Here is a 20,713-nt window from a genome sequence, read left to right as displayed (position 1 = left end):
AAGTAACAAATATATTGCCATTTGGAAACCTAAATATGTTGTACACTTAGCAACTGCATTTTTGAGCTACACTTATTTACAAAAAAACAATTTACAAAATCTCTCGTTGGGAGACTCTTGTGGATAACATAAACAGTTAAATTGAACAAAATTCAATAAACAAAATAAATACAAATAAATATAAAATAAATTAGGCATTTCAGTCCATAAGGCATGTCAACGTTATTCATATATATATATATATATATATATATATATATATATATATATATATATATATATATATATATATATATATATATATATATATATAATCCTAAAGTAAAATTATATGGAAGCTTTAGAAATTATAATGACAAATATTTTGAGAAATCTTCACATAGAGAGTAAATGTTATCACTGGAGTCTTTCAGAAGTTTCAAAGAAGCAACGTATTCCCTCAGTTCAATTTTAAACACATGGATGGATTCATTAAAAAGATCCGAATAAAGAAGAAGAACAACTCATTTACAAATCGTAACTATGGTAACAGCAGTCTCGCTCGCGAGTGAGGAAAATAAAAGCTGTTCTTTGTATTTAGGAAATGATTGCTGTTTTTTTTTTTTTTTTTCTTCCAACTAACTTACATAGAGTAAACAGAACTTGATTTTTAAATAATTTAAATAATTTCTGATATTACGAACCTCCAGTCCGGTGGGTGGCGGTCATATATTTTAATATTTCTCCTGTCCATACCAGAGTCCATACCAAAGAAGTCAGAAGTAAAGCGGAAGTTGTTTTCAGAGCTAGTGGCGCGAATGACTGGAACTGGCTTTCTTGAATGAAATACACACAGATTAGTTAATAATTTATTCTGTTGTCTTATACTATAGATATTTATATGGGTGCAGTCGCAGAAATGATATTAAAAATTAAGTTGAAATGAGATCACAATCTTAGAAATTAGTTTTAACCCTCTGTCTCGCGGTAAGTCTTCGTTTGTTATTATGAGTGTTTGTTTTATTTAGAGCTGTGCGACAGTACGACTCACTTTGATTTGTCTTGTTTGGCTATATGTTTATGAGATTATCAAAACAACCTGCCGTGAGAAGCTGATTGATCGTTGTTATTGTCATAAGTAACATCCATTTTTTGTTTGATTTTTGTATTGATTTCCTATTTAACTGGTAAAGTATAGAGACCTATTACATTATAGAATAACAACGTGCGATAACGATGTACTAGCAGATGTTTATTAATGATTGTATTAATTAAGCCCACATTTGTATTCCTTCCACCTAATTTAGATTGAATGCCACCATGTCAAAAGGCAACAAGGATGCATATATTGTGAAATTTGTTGAGCGCAATGGACAGAAGACTGAACTGGCTCTACAGGCCTATAAGGTGAAACATGTGAAACTCTTCTTAATATCTATCATTTAATAATATATAATGTATAAGCCTTTTGTTCATACAGTCATATTCTTGTCTTCAGGCAATAGTGGAACTTCAGTCAGAAAAGTATGTGCAGACGGTGGACGAGGAAGCCGCACTAGAGCTGGACCACAATGACAAATCCCTGTTTGTGTTCAGTGATTTCACCAGCAATTCCTTTGACCACTGCAGGAGGGTGAGGACTCACTTTCAACAGTGCACAGTATCTGCTTTTTGTGGTGTATTTATAATTCCCAGAATTCCAGTGCATCAATAATCTCTGTATTATTTACAAAGATGCTTAGGATGATGTAAAACTTCAGTTGTAATACCTGAACTCTTGTGTTCTGTCCATTTATGTTTCCCTACTTGTCCCCATATTATTATAAATGTTGATAGTCTTCTAAAACTCTGAATGTTTTTAATTTTTGCAGCTGGGATGCAGGATCGTGAGTCCTCTTGTAGTACTGTTCTGTCTGCAGAAGCAGAGATGTGTTCCCAAAGCAGAGCAGCCTGTGTACAACATGGCAATGGCTGATATCACTATCTCCTGCACCAATCTCGACAAAGAGGCACGGGTACGGAGAAAACATTGTTATTTTATCCACCTTTGCTTACATTAGCAGTAAACTGGAATTGAAATGGCGATACACTAAAAATAAGCAGCTGTTTTGTTGTTCTTGTAGAGTGAAGTGATGGATCTTGTCCAGCTGATGGGTGGACGGGTTTACCGTGATCTCAACGTGTCTGTTACTCACCTGGTGGCAGGTGAAGTGGGGAGTAAGAAATACCTGGTGGCCGCAAGCCTCGGGAAGCCCATCCTATTGCCCAGCTGGGTGAAAGCATGCTGGGAAAAGTCTCAGGATAGGTAACTCATTAACTTCTACACGGTCAAATTAGTTATTTAAAGTCACTATGAAATCAACATTGATAATTGTTATGTTTTTATCAGAGTATTTTTTTTTATTTTTATAAGTTATTTATCCATGCAAATCATTTTTATTTTTAAATTCACATGCCCTTGTAATCTTTAATCAAACTATCTCCTTGCAAAATTCCCTCTAGCATTGACATCTCTTTTTTTGATGAATGTGTACCAGGCAAGAACCGGACAATAAGCATTTAGTACCTCGTTGTTCAATTATTGAATTTGCATTTGTTCAAAATCAAGTACCTCCTTGTTTGATCAAATGTTTCAAAATGGAATTCGGAAGAAATGACGATTACAATTTTTATTTCATGCTGACTTTAAAGTCGGCATGAAACGGAAGTTGTGATAGTCTTTTTTCCCCTATTGTGAAATATAGCCGAGTGAAACAGCTTCTCGAACAAGAAAAAATGTAGGACCGACTTGGTCCATTGGAAATTGATTGGACCATTGTTGTTTGCTATTGCTGCGAGTGACAGGTTGTCCTGCCCTCCCGCCGAAAAATAGAGGAGAAATATTCAAGTTATTCTGATTTAAAGATTACAAGGGCATATGGGGCATTTGTATCATTTATAATAAATACAATATTTGAATTGGCAATTTTGATTTTATGGTGACTTTAAAGGGGTAGTTCATCCAAAAAATGAAAATTATGTCATCATTTACTCACCCTCAAGTTGTTCCAAACCTGTATGAGTTTCTTTCTTCTGTTGAACACGAAATAAGATATTTTAAAGAAAATGGGTAACCAAACAATTCATGGACCCCATTGACTTCCATTGTATGGGAAAAAATACTATGCTAGTTAAAGGATTAGTTCATTTTTCAAAAAACTTTTGCTGATAATTGACTCACCCCCATGTCATCCAAGATGTCCATGTCTTTCTTTCTTCAGTCGAAAAGAAATTAAGGTTTTTAATGAAAATGTTCCAGGATTTTTCTCCATATAAAGGACTTCAGTGGGAACCAAACGGTTCAAGTTCCAAAAGAAACTTTCAGTACAAACTGCAAACTTGTTCAAAGGGCTTTAAACGATTCCAGAAGATGAATAAGGGTCTTATCAAGCGAAACGATCGCTCATTTTTTTTTAAAAATAACAAAGTTTAAGTTTTATAAGATCAAACGCTCGCCTTGCTCTGTTCTGTGGTGCACGTTCGTGACTCTCCTGTTCAAACTCGTTCAACAAAATGAACAAATCTTTTTCCGAATCAATTCGTTAGTTTCTTTCGCTGAATGAACCAAATGACTCGGAAAAAGATTTGTTCATTTTGATGAACGAGTTCGAACAGGAGTGCGTTACAGAACAGAGCAAGGCGAGCGTTTGAGCTTATAAAACTTAAACTTTGTTATTTATTTATAAAACGAGCGATCGTTTCGCTTGATAAGACCCTTATTCATCTTCTGGAATCGTTTAAAGCCCTTTGAACAAGTTTGCAGTTTGTACTTAAAGTTTCTTTTGGACCTTGAACCGTCTGGTTCCCACTGAAGTCCATTATATGGAGAAAAATCCTGGAATGTTTTCATCAAAAACCTTAATTTCTTTTCGACTGAAGAATGAAAGACATGGACATCTTGGATGACATGGGGGTGAGTCAATTATCAGCAAACGTTTTTTCAAAAGTGAACTACTCCTTTAATGGGGCTCTTCAACTGTTTAGTATCTGAACTTTTTCAACAGGTCTCCTTCTAAAAACTTCTCTTTCCCCCCTAGTGTTTTCCATCACTCTGAGCTGAATATAGAAGACTATCGGTGTCCAGTTCTGAAAGGCTGTACAGTGTGTGTGACGGGACTCTCTACTGTGGACCGTAAAGAGGTTCAGAGGTTGTGCAGTCAGAATGGAGGAAGCTACACGGGACAGCTCAAGATGAATGAGTGCACTCATCTCATTGTCAATGAACCCACAGGTGACCTCATAATCTCTTGACCACATCACGCTGTTTTGGGTAACAGTCTTACTTCAGTTTCTGTGTTGCATTCCAGGTCAGAAATATGAGTTTGCCCGTAAATGGAACGTGTACTGTGTGTCCCTGCACTGGCTGTTTGACAGCATCGAGAAGGGCTTCTGTCAGGATGAGAGCAGGTATGTCATGGGGCGTGGAGAGAAGAAGAGAACCGAGGAGAAGGCGGGCAGACCCAACACTTCCACTCCTACAGGAGGCAGCAAGAAGAAAGAGGGTGCGGAGTAAAACACTTTACTTATGGTTTACGGGGGATTATTTATATTTTTGTTCAGCAAGGATGCATTAAATTGATCATAAGTGGCAGTAAAGACATTAATGAAATTACAAAATATTTCTATTTTAAATAAATGCTGTTCTTTTGAACTTTATTCATCAAAGAATCCTGAAAAAAAGGTATCACGGGTACCAAAAATATATATTTTTTTTTTTAACATTGCTTATAATAGCATATTAGACTGATTTCTGGAGGATTATGTGACACTGAAGTCTTTCAACTTTGACATCACAGGACTAAATTACATTTTAAAATGTATTCGAAATACAAAACTATTATGTGCAATTGTTATAATATGTCAGATATTACTGTTTTTATTATAATTTTTTTATCAAATAAATGCAGCCTTGTTGAGCATAAGAGATTTATTTTAGTAAACATTAAAAATCTTACCGACTCATAAGCTAGTATGTAAATTGACAATACACAAGATGGTTACAATTGGTATTTATTTCATAAAGCACAAAAAGTCACCTGAATAAATCAATATTATCACTAATTACTATGTCTGATTCATTTTGATTAATTGAATTTACATTGTCCTTTGTTTGTGCAGAAGGTCCTTCACTTCTGGGATTGAGTCATATATCCAATATCAGCATGAATGTAAATGAAACGGCCCTCACCACTGCAGGAATCAGCCACATAGAGACTCCTGATCCGGTCGACTCATTTGACATCACTGTCTGTCGAGTAGATGACCTGTTGGATGGCTGTAAGGTTAGTTGTACTCAAATATGAGTGTTTCCTGGATATTTATAAGTTACACATTTTGGACATTGTTTAGATTAAAAATCTCAATTAAATCCTAGAATTTAAATGTTGAATTTGAAATAAAACAACCCTGTTCTTCTTCCTGAAGTTGTACCTGTGTGGCCTTTCCGGAAAGAAACTGGAGAAACTGAGGCGGATGGTGAACTCTGCTGGAGGTCTGCGCTTTAACCAGCCCAGCCAGGAGCTCACGCACATAGTGATGGGAGAACCAGACCAGAGGGTCAAAGTCTTCCTTGACAAAGCCACTCACAGGTCAGTCAAAATCTAAGTTGGGGTACAAGTAGACATTGTTTTATTTTATATAGTTTTTAACTAATAAAGATTAGGTTCCAGGACAGGTTACTATAAAGGACCCGGTATAATTTAAGCGAAATCGAAGAATGAACTGGTGTGACTTTATTTAAAAAAATCAAGCCAAAACTAGTTTGTTTGGAGTTCAAGTCTGGAGTTCGAAACGGCTATCCAAAAATAATTTTCTGGAAAGGTTTTCTGTGAATGTGGTAAACACCTTTAAACCACTTCGTCTGTGGCGATTACGTAATAGTTAGGTGTGCATGGGTCAGGGTTCCAGACTGCGACCAAATTGGTCACATATGCAACCAATTTTTGAGAATGCGTGTTAAAATTTTATGTGGTCGCATAAATAATGTGGAACGCCGTTGTATCAGCTGCTGCAGTCCGTAACTTATGATCAAAATGAACGAGTAGGCTACATCATGAATCCATTTTCCAAACCGTGTTTTTGACTTATCCTGAATCACTACGGTACGCCTATAATAAGTGTTTATATTCAGACTATTTTATCCCGGGGTCGACTCTGGTGCGGAGTTGCCCAGTGCCTGCTTGACTCGCTATAGACTTTAATGGAGAAAAGTAGCTCTGGTTATAGTGTTCTTCCGCAAGACACGTGCAGTTTATTTATTGACGAACGTAGACAGCACCCGCATTGCACACTGATGGTGAAACGCGCCAATTACGAATTCACAAATTAAGGCATATAAAAATGAAAATGTCTCATGAAACAGCGTGCCCCTTCCTATATCTTTTCAGCGGTTAGATGAGAGTAATCGCTCGACTGAGGAAAAGGAAATTATTATAAAATGCAGAAGGTAAAATGTAAGGAGTGTGAGATTTCTGATTTTTGTTACAACTATAAACTTTGATAACGAAAAATCTGTATTATCTTATTATAATACTCTAATCTTTTCAAATGTAATGCATGCATTTGAATGTTTAATTATTTTTACAAGATGGAAAGATGATGCCGATAGAAAGATGATAATAGATAGCTAGATACAGTAGATTATGATTCAAATGTAAATAGATAGATTGTATATAATTCACATGTAAAATGCTTAAAATTACAGATTAAAATTACTGTCCAAAATCCATGAAAATCCTGAAATTTGGCAATGATAATTAATATATTACAGGTATTTATGCTGCAACCCAGAAAGCCTTTGCTAACTTTGGTCCATTAAAACCACTATTCATCAGCATGCATTGATTAAAGGGGTGATGAACTGAGTAATCAAATTTTCTTTGAGCTTTTGACATCTAAGAGGTCGTCATATTATGAGAATATCCTGTAAGTTTCAGAACTGAAAACGTCCTTGTTAGTCCAATAAAAGCTTTTATTGACACCAGCCTCTGAAAACGACTCGTTTTTAAAAGTGGGGAACTATAACGTCGAAGGGGTTCAAACACCACCCCCGCAGAAGAAGATCAACGCCTACTTCAACACGGCCGGTTTAGCCCCGCCCACCGATTCGCGCATTACACGCATAGCTAAGTAGCCTAACATGCATGCCTACCTCGTGATGACAAACCGGATAGAGCTAACGAGCAATACAGAATATTGTGCAGCGCCTGGTTGTGGAAGAAGACAGTCGCTGCATAAGCTTCCTCTGGATTCCAATAGGACTGCATGGTTAAATTTTATTTTTAATGACGTTTCAGCTGATGAGGGTAAAACGTCGTCTGTTCGCTTCATTTCACTGAGGATTGTTTTGTAAACAAGACTGGATTTGCAGACCGATTAAGAGTAAAGAACGGTGCTGTGCCGTCTATATTGGATCTGACAAGAATTGTGTAACACACGGACTCTTGGTCGAACATGTATGGGCGAATCCGGTTGCCATTTGACAACATTGGACGTTATGGGTGTATATAGCTGAAGAGCTATTTCGAACTTCTTTTTGCTTCTACTTCGTCGTGAGTGTATTGGGGCCTAAATGAGGACTTTGGAGGGTGAAGTAGTTGTTGAATATGCAAGGTTCATTGCTCATGTCGTTCAGATTGACTCTTCCTATCTTCCTAAATTGCCATCCTTAGCCAGAATAAGTGCAATTTAAGCATTTCCAATATGGTTCTCAGAGATGTTCTTCTCCATAGACCCCATATAGTGACCGTGCAGTGGCTGCTGGACAGTTTGAGCCATGGTACTTTGCTCCCAGAGGATGGCTACTTCCACCCATCCTTCCTGCCCCCTGCCCCAGCCGCTGTTGATTTGCCAGCTCCCCAGAAAGCTGCTCCCCGTGCCTCCAGACCCTCTGTAGCTCCCCCTCCTGCCCCTAGTCCAGCCCGTCAAGCCAGAGCAGAAGAAGACCTGCTCTCGCAGTACATGGAGCCTGACCAGACTGTTGGTGAGTTTATAAATATATATTTTTTTCTTTGTCTTCTACTGTCTGTCTTCCTCATTCTTCCCTGACTGTCTTTAATGTAGTGGAGCTGGCTCAAGCCACTAATAGTACATGGAGTCGGCAGAGCGTTTTGCTTCCAGAGCCTCCAGCTGCACAGAAGGACTCAACCTTGGTTGAAACCTCAGAGGGTGGCCTGTTTTCAGGGAAGCGCTTCATCTTGGTTGGTTTTGGAGCTGAGGCTGAAGCCCAGCTCTCAGAGCTAGTCATGGAAAACGCTGGGAAGATTTTGGTGGGCCGCTCGAGAGCAGTGGCGCATTACGCCATCGTGCCACTGCTGGGCTGTGACGTAGAGGCCACAGTAGATGAGGTCGTAACAGATACCTGGCTGGTAAGAAAAAACACAGAGTTTATGCACAGCCAGACAATATACCTTTTGTAATTTTGTGTGTGTGTGTGTGTGTGTGTGTGTTCAGGCCATGTGTTTGGAGCAGCAGTATGTGTTGCCGTTAGCCTCTCATCCTCTATTCACTCCAGTGACTGTGAGAGAGGGCTTCTCTCCTCTCAAAGACTGTGTGCTGTCCGTCAGTCAGTTTACTGGAGCTGAGAGAGACTCTCTCATTCAGCTTGCCAAACACCTGGGAGCAAGGTGAGACCTTGCTCACTGAGATCTTCTGCTCAACTTCTAGGCTGTTTCAACATCCTGTATAGCAACAAGTCATCCATTTTTAATTAATAATATGATATTCTATTAGCGATCTAGCTCATTGCAATGTGCAACAAGTCAAGTGCCTCATAGCAGCCGCCGAGCGAACGCACAGAGTAACTTCATAACATCATCACCACACATTTAAAGGTATTTAGTATGCTTGTTTTGATAAAGTAAAACAGCGCCGCGGTACCCCACAATTTTAGTTTATCAGATAAAGTGACTGATATGAGTAATAATTGAGCACTTGCTGCTGTTTTATTAGAATGAAATAAAATAATATGAATTTAAGTGATCAAATGTAACTGTAACAAAGTTCATGTTCAGGGAAGAGGGAGCTCAGATGTCAATTTAATTTTAATCATGAACTAAACTAAAAAACGAAAGAAGCAGGACTAGCGGCTGACTGGCATATAGGCAATAATGATACAGCAACGTAAAATGTCCCAGGCTCTCGGCACCGCCCTGCTTCATACTACAATAACGTTAATAAAACTTTAATGCATTAATTAGCTCACCCATGAACATGATTTAGATCATTAGTAATGTCAGATTGCTGTCCATCGGCTGTGGAGGTGAAGACAACAACTCCCATGATTCCACACTCATTCAGCGTCAAGCTACGCCTTTGTTATTGTTTTGAGAAAAAAACGACCTCTAGAGGCGAAACTTGCATACTCTGCCCTTAATGTTTGAAACATTGTAAATTCATTTGTACTTTTAGTTACATTTCTTAAATACTCAAGTTTTTGTTATTTTACAGTGAAAATTGTATTACAAAACTAACATTTTTCTTTATTTTATTTATTTATTTATTTATTTTTTTTATGTGTGACTATGTTTGGCCAAATTGTGTTGCACTATGAAAAAGCAACCAGAATTGCATTTAGCATCCAGAATTGCTGAATTCCTTACAATTCTCAGATATAATCTAATGTTTTGTTGCTTCTCTCACCTACATTTGTATCGGCAGTGTTCAGGATTACTTTGTGCGGACCGCTAATCAAAGAAAGGGAATGCTTGCCAGCACTCATCTGGTACTCCAGACACCCGAGGGCAGCAAGTACCAGGCAGCCCAAAAATGGGGTTTCCCTGCAGTCACGATACGCTGGGTTTTAGAGTCTGCCAGAACAGGGAAGCGTGCCGATGAGGGACGATACCTGGTTTCCCTGCCACCCTCTCCAGGTTAGTCAGAAGTATATATAACAGTATATACTTATATTATAATGTAAGTATTATAACTGATGATCTCAAGTGTTTTTTCAGAGATTATATGTTTTTATTATATTTAGAAGCTCTCTTTAATAAACATTTTGTGATTTTGATTTCCTTTTTTTTAATTGAATATAAAGAACAAAAGATCCGCACTTGCTTGTGTTTTTTAAAATGAATTATTAGTTTTTAATTATGCAACAAATCACATATAGATCAAGATCAAATGTTTTGGCAATCAACCTTCTTCAGTAAATCATACAATGTTACTGTCCCTAAGAATCTCAGGTGCTTCTCATCCAAAGAGTTTACAACTTAAATCAGCAAATCACCATTAAATGAATCCAAACAAACAAGTCAACACTAAAAACAACCACCCAAAACATTTGCAAAATGTTCAACATGCACAACAACCACAAAATATTCAACACATCAATCACAGCACATACAGTACAAATCATTAATTTATTACCTTCAACATCTAATGAGATAACAAATACTTACAAAATCTTCAATTCAGAATAAAAGTTGAGAATGATCAAACACATCAGGCCAAAAAGCAGTTCATAAATCCACATCGCCATCCACTTTCCCTGAACAAAAATAATCAAATTGCAATTTTGGTACAGCATGATAAGAAAAAAAAGACTGCAAATAACAACTTTCTAATTAAAGAAAACAGGAGAGGTCAAAGTCTTCATTAAAACCCAGAGGAGGCATGCTGTTTAATCGATACATCGAGCAAGCTTCTCATTATAAGATGTTTTTTTTTTTTGTGTGTGTGTGTGTGTGTGTGTGTGTGTGTGTATTTGATACTTTTTCAATACCTATACAAGTTAAATCCTTCATTTCATAGTAATGGTTGTGAAAATGTCTAGCAATTGGCAAATTAACATCACGGCTCCTAATCGCAGATTTATATTCACTAATATGTTTTTTTTAACGGACTAATAGTTTTTCAATGTAAATTAGTGTGTAAGGGCATTTTAAAATGTAAATCACAGTCGATGTGGCGCAAGCAATTATTAATGATTTAATTAAAAATATTTTACCAAAAGGTGCGTCAATAAACTGCTTGGTTTAAATTATTGATGATCAGGCTGCACAATTTCTACTGGGAAAACAACCTCTTAGCCTACGTTCAGACTGCAGATAAATGTGGCTCAAATCCAAATTTTTTTTTTCCTCACATGTGACTGTTCTGTTTATGTACCACAAACTACATGGAATCTGATCTTTGTGGTACTAAATCCGATATGGGTCAGATGTATTGCGATGTGACCTCAGTCTGAACAGTCCTGAATTCATGCGACTTTTCCATCAGATCAACATTCTTCACAATTCTTCAGAGTCTTCAAAGATTTGACGCATACAAAGTTATCTAGACAGTTGCAAAAGGTAGTCAGTGGAAGGACAGTAATCTGTCAGAACCCATAAGTATTCTAATGACAGTCCTACATACAAGCAAAACATTAGGGCTTGTATCATAAATGTTTAAAAAATCTGCTCTCCTTATTCACATCTTCCTCTGTTTTTTTTTCTATTGCCTGCAAGAGATTAAATTTAAATATGCTGGTTTCTGCGGCATATCACACAATACATAATCTCGTAATCACTTACTGTTAATGTCCTTTGTGTTTAGTTTGTTCTTTTGTGCATGTGCAATACCATGATGTATTCACACTGTAATCTGATATTGGCCACATTTAAAACGACAATGTGAACGGGTATGCAAAAAAATATCAGAATTTTTGAGCATTAAGACTCGCTTTTATAACCTTCTGGATGTATTTTAGAACCAACCTTCAGAGTGTAGCCATATACCGGTAAATGTTTTAGTCTTATCGGTGTATATATCAGATTTTACCAATCTATTTGCTATGTTACTGGATCTTTTATGAATGAATAAAGAAAATCTTTAAAAATATTCCCTAAAGAGGGATTGGTTGAAAGAGTATTCCATTTTTTTTTATGATACCCTTAATTCTAATGTTTGTTAAAAGTTAACAGTCATTTGACTGAAAATGGTTTTCTGTGAACTTAATAAATAAGATTCATCCATTTCTATACTTTAAATTAAGAAATGTCATACAAATGGTCACTTCAACATTATATTATTGCTTTCTGTTTGTGATTTTCCCATAGAGAGAAGTGAAGACAGTTTTGTTGGAGCATCTCAGAAAGAACTGCCGCCTCTGCGCCTCTTGCAACGCTCCCCAGAGCTACCCCTACTGGGCCCACAAAACAGCGCTGCCATCACCCCCCTGGACACGACTCGCTTTCAGAGCCGCACTGTCCGTTCAGCAGTCAGGAAGTTGAGAGAAGGAGAGGAGGAGCAGGCGGAGGTGTCAACCCCAGGACAAGAGGACGCCAAAGGAGCCCTGCAAAAAGACTCCTCCCTCCAACTAGACACTCCCTCTCGCTTCCTGAGCAGAGACCGACTCTTCGGACCAACATTTAACACTAAGGTCAGCTGGAATTTCAAATTCAGAAAACATCTTTTGCTTTGTTTTGGTTTAAAATGGCGTTAATAGACTGATAAGAAAAGGTACAATGCCAAAACCAGCCTGCTTAATTCTAAAGGGTCAGAGAGGAGTGGATGGTTAAATAGAACTAAATGATAACTAAGTTTTGCAATGTGTTTGCACGTCTGTGTTGCAGGATGTCTTTGACCATTTACAGACTCCTGGGAATAACCCACAGCAAGGTCAGGGGGCGGAGACTCCCCTGTCAGAGGTCATCGAGAGAAACCTTAATGCTGCAGTTGCCAACAGTAACCGCAGTCATGTCACAAACCTCGCAGCCATAACTGCCAGTCCACAGCTGGAAAAAAAAGAGCCTGAACCTGAGGTACACACACTCGCATATACACTTGCTACGTTTATCTGAATACAGATGTTTACAGGTGTGTGTCTTGCAGGTGGAGCAGAAGACTGAAGCTCCTCTCAGGGGGGTGGTGGTGTGTGTGAGCAAGAAATTAAGCAAGAAACAGAGTGAGCTCAATGCAGTAGCTGCCTCTCTCGGTGCAGACTTCAGGTATGTAACAAATCATAACATCATATTACATGCATCTAAAACAGTGCCAGCTGAGATGTTGGTAAGGCATGTTTTTGAGTGAAGGGGTGGAAACTAATGCCATACTGTCTAATTTAGGTGGTCGTGTGACGACTCTGTCACTCATTTCATCTACCAGGGGAAAGTTGGAGACAACAGTAAAGAATACAGAGCTGTGAAAGAGAGAAGACTGCATATAGTGTCACAACACTGGCTACAGGCTGTACGTACATGCAGATACTTCTAAATGCATATTGCGCAAAAAAAGTGTCTATGAATAAATTAAGGATGCACCAATAATAAAATTCTGGCCAATACTGATGACTAGATAATCATTTTTTTTTTCAATCGTTAATATGGCTGAGAAAAAAAAACTAGTGTCAAAACAGTATGAAAAGTGCAGTTTTATTTAAGATCTGCTAAAGATTATATTTAAGTGTTATTAAACTGGTATTGTTTTTAAAGATTAACTTTGAGTGATAGATGATGGCAAAGATAATCAAATTGGGGAAATGAGCTTAAAAAATTAAATATGTGAACTGATAAATTAAAAATGGGTAGATTACCAGTATGGTATTGATGATGTGTACATTCCCAATGGAAATATAAATTATAATTTTTTTTGTCAGAAGTTGCAGGAGCTCTTGGAGTACATCAGAAATAGAACAGAGCATCAGTTTACTGAAATCACTGATTATAATGGGTTCTATTTACCTTTGTCCCGTTGCACCTCTGACACATTGTTCTGCTCACCAAGGCTGCATTTGATCAAAAATACAGTTAAAATAGTTATAAATACTGTGAAATAACATTTGTATTTATATTTGAATGTGAAATTTTGCTGATTTGATGCTCAAGAAACAAAATATTGTATTTTTCAGGATTCTTTTAAATAAAATAGAAGAGCATTTATGTTAAGTAGAAATCTTTTGTAACATTAAAAATGTCCTTACTGTCACTTTTGATCAATTTCATGCAACCTTGAATACAAGTATTAATTTCTAAAAAAAACAAACAAACAAAAAAAACCCTACCCCAAACATATGATTTTGAATCTTGATATTGATTTTATAATTAGGTATACCACATTTACCATATGTATTTTGTTAGATGCACAATAGTGATACATGACACAAAGGACAAATAAAATGCACAAATCCTGTTTATTTTGGTTTCTTACCAAAAAACCTAGTCTGTTGGTAGTATCTAGCTTTAATAACATATAATTTGGTCATTCATTCATGATTCTTAATCGCTTCGCTCGGTCCTTGGCACTTATGTGAGGCGGCTGGTGAAAAAGTTTTCATTTCACTGTTTCACACTGACATAATGTTCATCTGTATCATTGTTAAAATAATGCATTGCAACTTCAAATTGAGGATAATTCAATTAGATAATTATTATTTTGCTGTGAAATGGTGAATTAACTAGTATCGCATAAAATGATTGTTTCATTTTATTGATTTTTGTATTTAATTCATCGATCGTGGAATCACAAAGATCTGGAGTGACTGTAAAGCATTGTGTAAAGTTTTGAGATTTCATTAAATTCATTGTCCATCCCAATTTCAGTGTGCAGATGAGCAGAAGCACGTGTCGGAGTCGCTCTACCCTTTCACGTTCAACCCCAAAATGAGCCTTACCATGAGTCAGATGGCAGATTCCACTCAGAGGTCACCTCCCCCTAGCACCCCCCGCACCAGACTCAGGGCGTTCACAGAGAGTGAGGAGACCGGGGTGAGGGATTAATAACTGCATTACCATATTCTTCAATCCACAATTATTATTAAGCTTATTAAGCTTTTTTTTTTAATTAAAACAATGTTTGTTTTTTTCAAGCTTGGCCCTAATGACGACATAACAGACATCTCGACTCCTCAGCGAGTCAGTGTGGGAGAGCCTGAGAAAGATCAGACCCTCAGCAATGAGAGAAAAAGTAAGTCATCTTTAAAGATGTGTCTGATTTGTGTGTTAGATCACAGCTTTTTTTCTCTCCTTTTATTTATTTTTTTTTTTTTACAGTTATTTTCTCTCCTTTTTTATTTATCCCGGCTCCCTTAGGTATTACAGAAGCGCTGGAAATGAGAGAGAATCTTCAAAGGCAGCTTCAGGAGATCATGTCTGCCACTAAACTGACCAGCGGTCGTCGAGGCTCCTCGCGGTTGGCTAGAACAGGCTCCGGGGGGCAGGACTCACCCCACACCCCGGACAGCCTGGGGCGAATGGGTAGACGGAGCCGCAATTTAGAGGCCATACGGTATAAATTGGTGTCTCTGATCCCATTGGATTGTGGCATCAGCAGTTTTCAGTTGTTCAATAGAGAATGTAGACAAAGGACATGTTCCTTGCTGCTGTTTTTTCTGTATCCTGTTTAACTGCATCAGATGCTGGTCATCAGCTAGTTGCGTTTTTAAGATTGCATGTTGTAAGATTGCGTTTTGGCAGGATGTCGCGTCAAGTGGATGTGGACCTGAACACCGAGCCGTCTCAGAGTGAGCAGATCGTGTGGGATGATCCCACCGCACGAGAGGAGAGAGCGAAACTGGCCGATAACCTGCAGTGGCCTGGAAGCCCCTCCCAGCACTCCGAACCTCTAGCCCTCGTCCCGCTGCCCCCCTCTGATCACACAGCCAATGGCAGGGACTCCATGACTGACTCTGAACTGGTGGAAATGGGTATGCAATGTTTTGCATTTGAAAAAAGTGTTCAAAAGTGTCAAGAAGTCTCTAATGCTTACCAAGTCTTAATTTATGTGATTAAAAATCCAGTAAAATCAGTAATATTGTGAAATATTACAATTTAGAACAACTGTCCATTTTAGTATATTTTAAAATGCAAATTATTCCTGTGATTGGCAAAGCTGAATTTTCAGCATCATTACTACAGTTTTCAGTGTCACATGATCCTTCAGAAGTCATTCTAATATGCTGATTTGGTAGAACGAGACATTTTCATATTATTATCAGTGTTGAAAACGTTTGTGGAAATCAGGATACTTTAATAATGTCTCAAAAGATTTTTATTTCAAATAAATGCTGCTCTGTTGAAGTTTCTATTCATCAATGTCTTTACTGTCACTTTTGATAAATTGAATGCGTCCTTACTGAAAAACAGTAATATTATTATTTTATTTTTTTTAAACGCACCGTTTTGAAAGGTAGAGTGTGTGAGGAAGTAAAAGTAAAATACAAATGTTCTAAATGATTTAACTCTTCTGACCCTTTCTAGCTGCTTTTGAAGTCATTGATGCACAACTGAGGCCAAAGGTGACCCCGCCTCGAGTCGCCACGCTACGAAACCCTGAAACACCTGAAGCTCCTAGTATTGCTTTCCCCATTTCTAAAACTGCAGCCGCTCCCCTTCCACCGGTACACATACACCTATCCATGGACAGCAGTTCTAATTATCTTTATTTAAATCTGATCTAACTCAATCTGCTCTCAATAGATTGAAGATAAGGACCAGGTGAAGAAGGATCCTCCACGATTCCTGCTGTCTTCATTGAATCCACAGGAACGCATTGACTACAGCCATCTCATAGAGGAGCTAGGTCAGTACGCAATACAACTTAGTGTTTCCTGTTCCTTCCACTGGGTGACTTCATATTATCTGTCAGTGTACCTCACTGCATTGTGTTTCATTTTAAATCTGCTAGTCGTCTTGCTTGGCCTTATGGCCCTTTCACGCTGGCAGTTTAGTATAAAACACGGCACGGTTCACATGAAAAATTGGTTATGTGAGAGCTGCCATGGGTGCCGAACCCGAGATTTACCTGTATTAGGTGGTCTGAGCTTGGTTGCACTGGAGCTGTGGTGTGATTCGCATGGATGTTAAAGCAACTCGTATTCAGGTGCTTACTTGTTCAGAAAGTAAAGTAACCTGCGCATGCATTTTGGCCAATGACGACATCATTAGTTGTCGGTAACAATTTGGACTTGGACAACATCAAACATGCCCAGTGTTAAAGCCCTGACTAAGTGCTGTGGCTGACTAAATACTTTCTGTATGATGTGTCTTGTATGCGTTACCTCTGCAGATGGTGTTGTACTAGAGAAGCAGAGTTTTGACCCCAGCTGCACCCACGTGGTTGTGGGTTATCCTCTGCGCAATGAGAAGTATCTGGCCGCAATGGCAGCGGGCAAGTGGATCCTTCACCGATCATACCTGGAGGCCTGCCGTGCAGAAGGACACTTCATAAAGGTGTGTGTCTGCGTTTGTGTTCCATGTCTTTCAGACATGATCTCAGATGATGTTCATGTCCTGTGTGTGTGTCGTGTGTTAGGAGGAGCAGTATGAGTGGGGCAGCAGCTCTATACTGGACGCTCTGCCGTCCATCAACTCTCAGCAGAAGAGACTGGCACTGGCAGCCATGCGATGGAGGAAGACTCTACATGGTGTCTCAAACAAGGAGGTACACATACACATACTATATATATATATATATATATATATATATATATATATACAGTATATATATATATATATATATATATATATATATATATATATATATATATATATATATGAAGAGTTCAGATGCAAAAGCCTCTAAATGCCATTTGAAATTTTCTTCTAAAATGACCATTTTTATCAAGCTTGTATATTTAAGTTCAGTAATTTCACTTAAATAACAATTAATAGGTAATCACCATTGCCATTTAAGTGAAATCACTGAACTTACATATACAAGTTTGATAAAAATGGTCATTTTAGAAGAAAATTTCAAATAGCATTTAGAGGCTTTTGCATCTGAACTCTTCATATATACAAACTTGGCATGGATGAACCTGCAAGTACATGGTGCAGTGGCTGATGCTGTTGATGTGCAGGGAGCTTTTGGCGGCTGGACTGTAATGTTGAATATTGACCAGGCCAGAGAAGCTGGATTCAGACGCCTGCTGCAGTCTGGGGGAGCCAAGGTCTGTTGTCTTTTGTCATATTTTTGTCTCTTGATTCCAGGTTTAAAATATTGGTCATTACAGGTAGTCGTTGCTATTTCCTCTCTCTGTATGGTTTCTTTGTCCTGTATTAACTCTATTTTTTCTGTATAGGTGTTACCAGACGCTTCTCCCTCGCTCTTTCCAGAAACCACACACCTGTTTGTGGATTTCAGTCGGTTAAAGCCGGGTGATGTCAGAGTGGACATCAGCGAGGCTGCAGCTCAGGGGGTCAAATGCCTAAAACCAGAGTATATTGCTGATTACCTCATGCAGGTGAGACAATGATTTTTATTTGTATTAAGCCTCTTGGTTTTCTGTGCTTGTTTGTAGGGCTGCAGTTTGGCAAAAAAGTTGTGTAATTATCAATTTAATTATGAAATAATAATTTTACGGTGTCATTGTTACTGTATATTAAGTATCTACATGTACTTACCATAGGATTAGGATTTGGTTGAGGGTTCAACAGCAGAAAGAAACTCCTTTATTTTACAGAAATATTATTATTATATTATAATATTAAATTTACCAAATGAAAACAAACAAAATAAGAAATTACACAAAAATCTGTAAAAAAAAAAAAAGTATTTAAGAAATATAATACTTGTATTTTGCAGTACAACTGAAGAATTTCAATACTAATATATATCACTGTCTTAATTTTCAGAAGTTGAACCAATGAGCTTCTCTTTAGTTGCAAGTTTGTAAAGACTGTTGGCCCATGTTGCCTTCACAAATGCATCTTATAAGTGACCCAAACTCGGGCATGAGCGGTTTCGGTTGTATGTCGATTAATCATGCAACCCTATTACACCTGACATTTAATGTACCAGAAGCAATAATGTGGAAATTTGATCTCAGTAATTGCTTGTTCTGTTTCAGCTCTGAAATGGTTGTTTAGGCAACAGGTTGTATGATTTAATAAATTTGCCCTTTTAATTTTTTTTTTTTTTTTTTCAGGAGCCATCTCCTTCAATGGATGCTTACTATCTTCCTGGTGCAGCTGCAGAGGATCTAGAGAAGGTTCAAGATGCATCTTCACGCAAACGGAAAGCATCCGGCGACATGTCCACATTGAAGAAGAGTCGTGTGAGATGAAACAGTCCTTTTTCATGCTCAAACTTAATGTGTATTTAATATGTATTTAATTCATTTTATTCATATTACATTGTAAGAATAAGCATTTGCCAGTTGTGCCAATAAAAAAATAAATTCATAATGTAAAAATTAGAAGAAAAGGGTTGTTTTTGTTTTTAAGATTTCACCAGAAATCCAATTTAAACAGAATTTCGCTGCTTGCATTTTTGTTTTATGCTGGACATCTCTGGACTGACTCTGATGTACTACCACTTTATGCCCTGCAGAGGGAGCAATCTTCACAAAATTTGACTTAATGATCATTTTAGCCATACAACCTATTGCCTATTACATACATTTTTTTACACGCACTCAAATGCATGGGCTAGTACTATATAAATATAGTTAGAAAGTTGCCAATTACCTGCCAGCCAAAAATATATAAGACATTATGTACAGGTGGACTAATTGGACAGATAGAAAATTAAAAGGCTTTATGTTCTCAAATCACTATATGATGTATCATATAATACTGTCTGTTGCGTGTAATTCTGTTTTAAAGTGATTTATCACTCATGTTCACTGAATCCCATGATTTTCTGATCAAGTGTACCATAATACTCAAGATCGTGTTTGACCCCTGGTGTATTGCTTTCTTTCGAAAGACTTTGGGAATCATCTGTGTCCACAGCAACCGTTCTGTTACTAACGGCAACAAGAGCATTGTTTTTTGTTTAATTCTGCTGTCTGACTTATGTCATAGAACCAATTCATATCGTTATGTCTTGGTCGGATCCTTTTTACTCTATTGGTATGTTACTTTCATTTATCTTCCTATAGTAACAATAGTGTTAATATTATATATATTTTTGATAATTATAATTTTTTAAACAACCAGTTTTAGTGCCACTTCTTCCTACATTAAGCTCATTTCAATGTATTTTAACCCACTATGAGTCTGTTTACCCTGTAAGTAACATTACTAATTCTTTTTGCATTCAAGTGCGTGTGGAATCACATGATGTCTGTCAAAATACACATTCACTTAAAGCCATAACTGGATTTGCTTGAGAAGTCTGGTGGCCTATATGGGCATGTAAATGATTTACTCTGGTCATGGCTAAGCCTGCAACCAGCCGATTACTGAGACTGGGGGGTTAAACCACAGACTCAAAGCCATCGGATTACGAAGTTGGATCCCCCATTTGTCACAGGGTGGTGTTGATAGGGGGAAGGGTTCTTCTGAATGCCTGTTAGTCTTCTGAACACATATCTGCTATCACCTTTTATGTCACTGCACTGCACATGTTTCTACCTTTGTGTTTCTTGCTTCAGTCCTGAATGAGAAATTAAATGTGCTGTAAATTACTTCCTTTCCACCCAAGCTCTGTAACTGCTGGTGCAGATAAGACCTCTTTGCTCCTTACCTGTCTACATGACTGATACTGGGACCAGTACCTCTATCTGATAGCAATGCCATTTTACTGTGGTAATACGAAGAAAAATAGCTTGTTGTGAGGCCTGTGATGACCAATGCAGGCCATAGAAAATGACCATATTTCCGTAAGATATGAATAGAGATTATGCATTGAAGTGGAACAGAATGTCCCTTTGTTCCTGTCTAAAATCAGGACACAGTTGCCTATTGTTGCTCAAGACAATGTAAAAAAAAAAAAAAAAAAAAAAAAACGACTTTACGCTTGCAATACAAGGGCACATAGGAAATGGAGT

General features: G+C 37.7%; 1 protein-coding gene across 1 annotated transcript; it reads left to right on the top strand.

Moving 5' to 3' along the window:
- Positions 1-568: 568 nt before the first annotated feature.
- On the top strand, positions 569-20,487 carry topbp1 (DNA topoisomerase II binding protein 1). Its single transcript, XM_039666667.2, has 28 exons — positions 569-966; positions 1,287-1,386; positions 1,478-1,612; positions 1,851-1,994; positions 2,103-2,284; positions 4,056-4,249; positions 4,326-4,520; positions 5,137-5,300; positions 5,443-5,606; positions 7,749-7,999; positions 8,080-8,384; positions 8,470-8,642; positions 9,676-9,887; positions 12,060-12,382; positions 12,576-12,764; positions 12,835-12,950; positions 13,068-13,191; positions 14,541-14,705; positions 14,808-14,904; positions 15,030-15,225; positions 15,414-15,643; positions 16,197-16,336; positions 16,416-16,518; positions 17,005-17,168; positions 17,251-17,379; positions 17,798-17,887; positions 18,020-18,181; positions 18,866-20,487. The coding sequence occupies exons 2-28, from the start codon at positions 1,300-1,302 to the stop codon at positions 19,001-19,003; spliced, it is 4,572 nt and encodes a 1,523-aa protein (XP_039522601.2). The 5' UTR covers positions 569-966; positions 1,287-1,299; the 3' UTR covers positions 19,004-20,487.
- Positions 20,488-20,713: the final 226 nt, after the last annotated feature.

The sequence above is a fragment of the Pimephales promelas genome, chromosome 22 (genome assembly GCF_988280905.1).
Source record: "Pimephales promelas chromosome 22, fPimPro1.hap1.1, whole genome shotgun sequence".
Classification (NCBI taxonomy): Eukaryota; Metazoa; Chordata; class Actinopteri; order Cypriniformes; family Leuciscidae; genus Pimephales; species Pimephales promelas.
Note: the sequence above shows the minus strand (reverse complement) of the source record. Positions and strands in the feature narration are given on the sequence as shown.

Excerpts from the sequence above, each read along its gene's own strand:
- topbp1 (XM_039666667.2), top strand. The coding sequence starts at position 1,300 with ATGTCAAAAGGCAACAAGGATGCATATATTGTGAAATTTGTTGAGCGC. Across the intron at positions 1,995-2,102 it reads ATCTCGACAAAGAGGCACGG|AGTGAAGTGATGGATCTTGT; the intron begins GTACGGAGAAAA and ends TTGTTCTTGTAG. Across the intron at positions 8,385-8,469 it reads TCGTAACAGATACCTGGCTG|GCCATGTGTTTGGAGCAGCA; the intron begins GTAAGAAAAAAC and ends GTGTGTGTTCAG.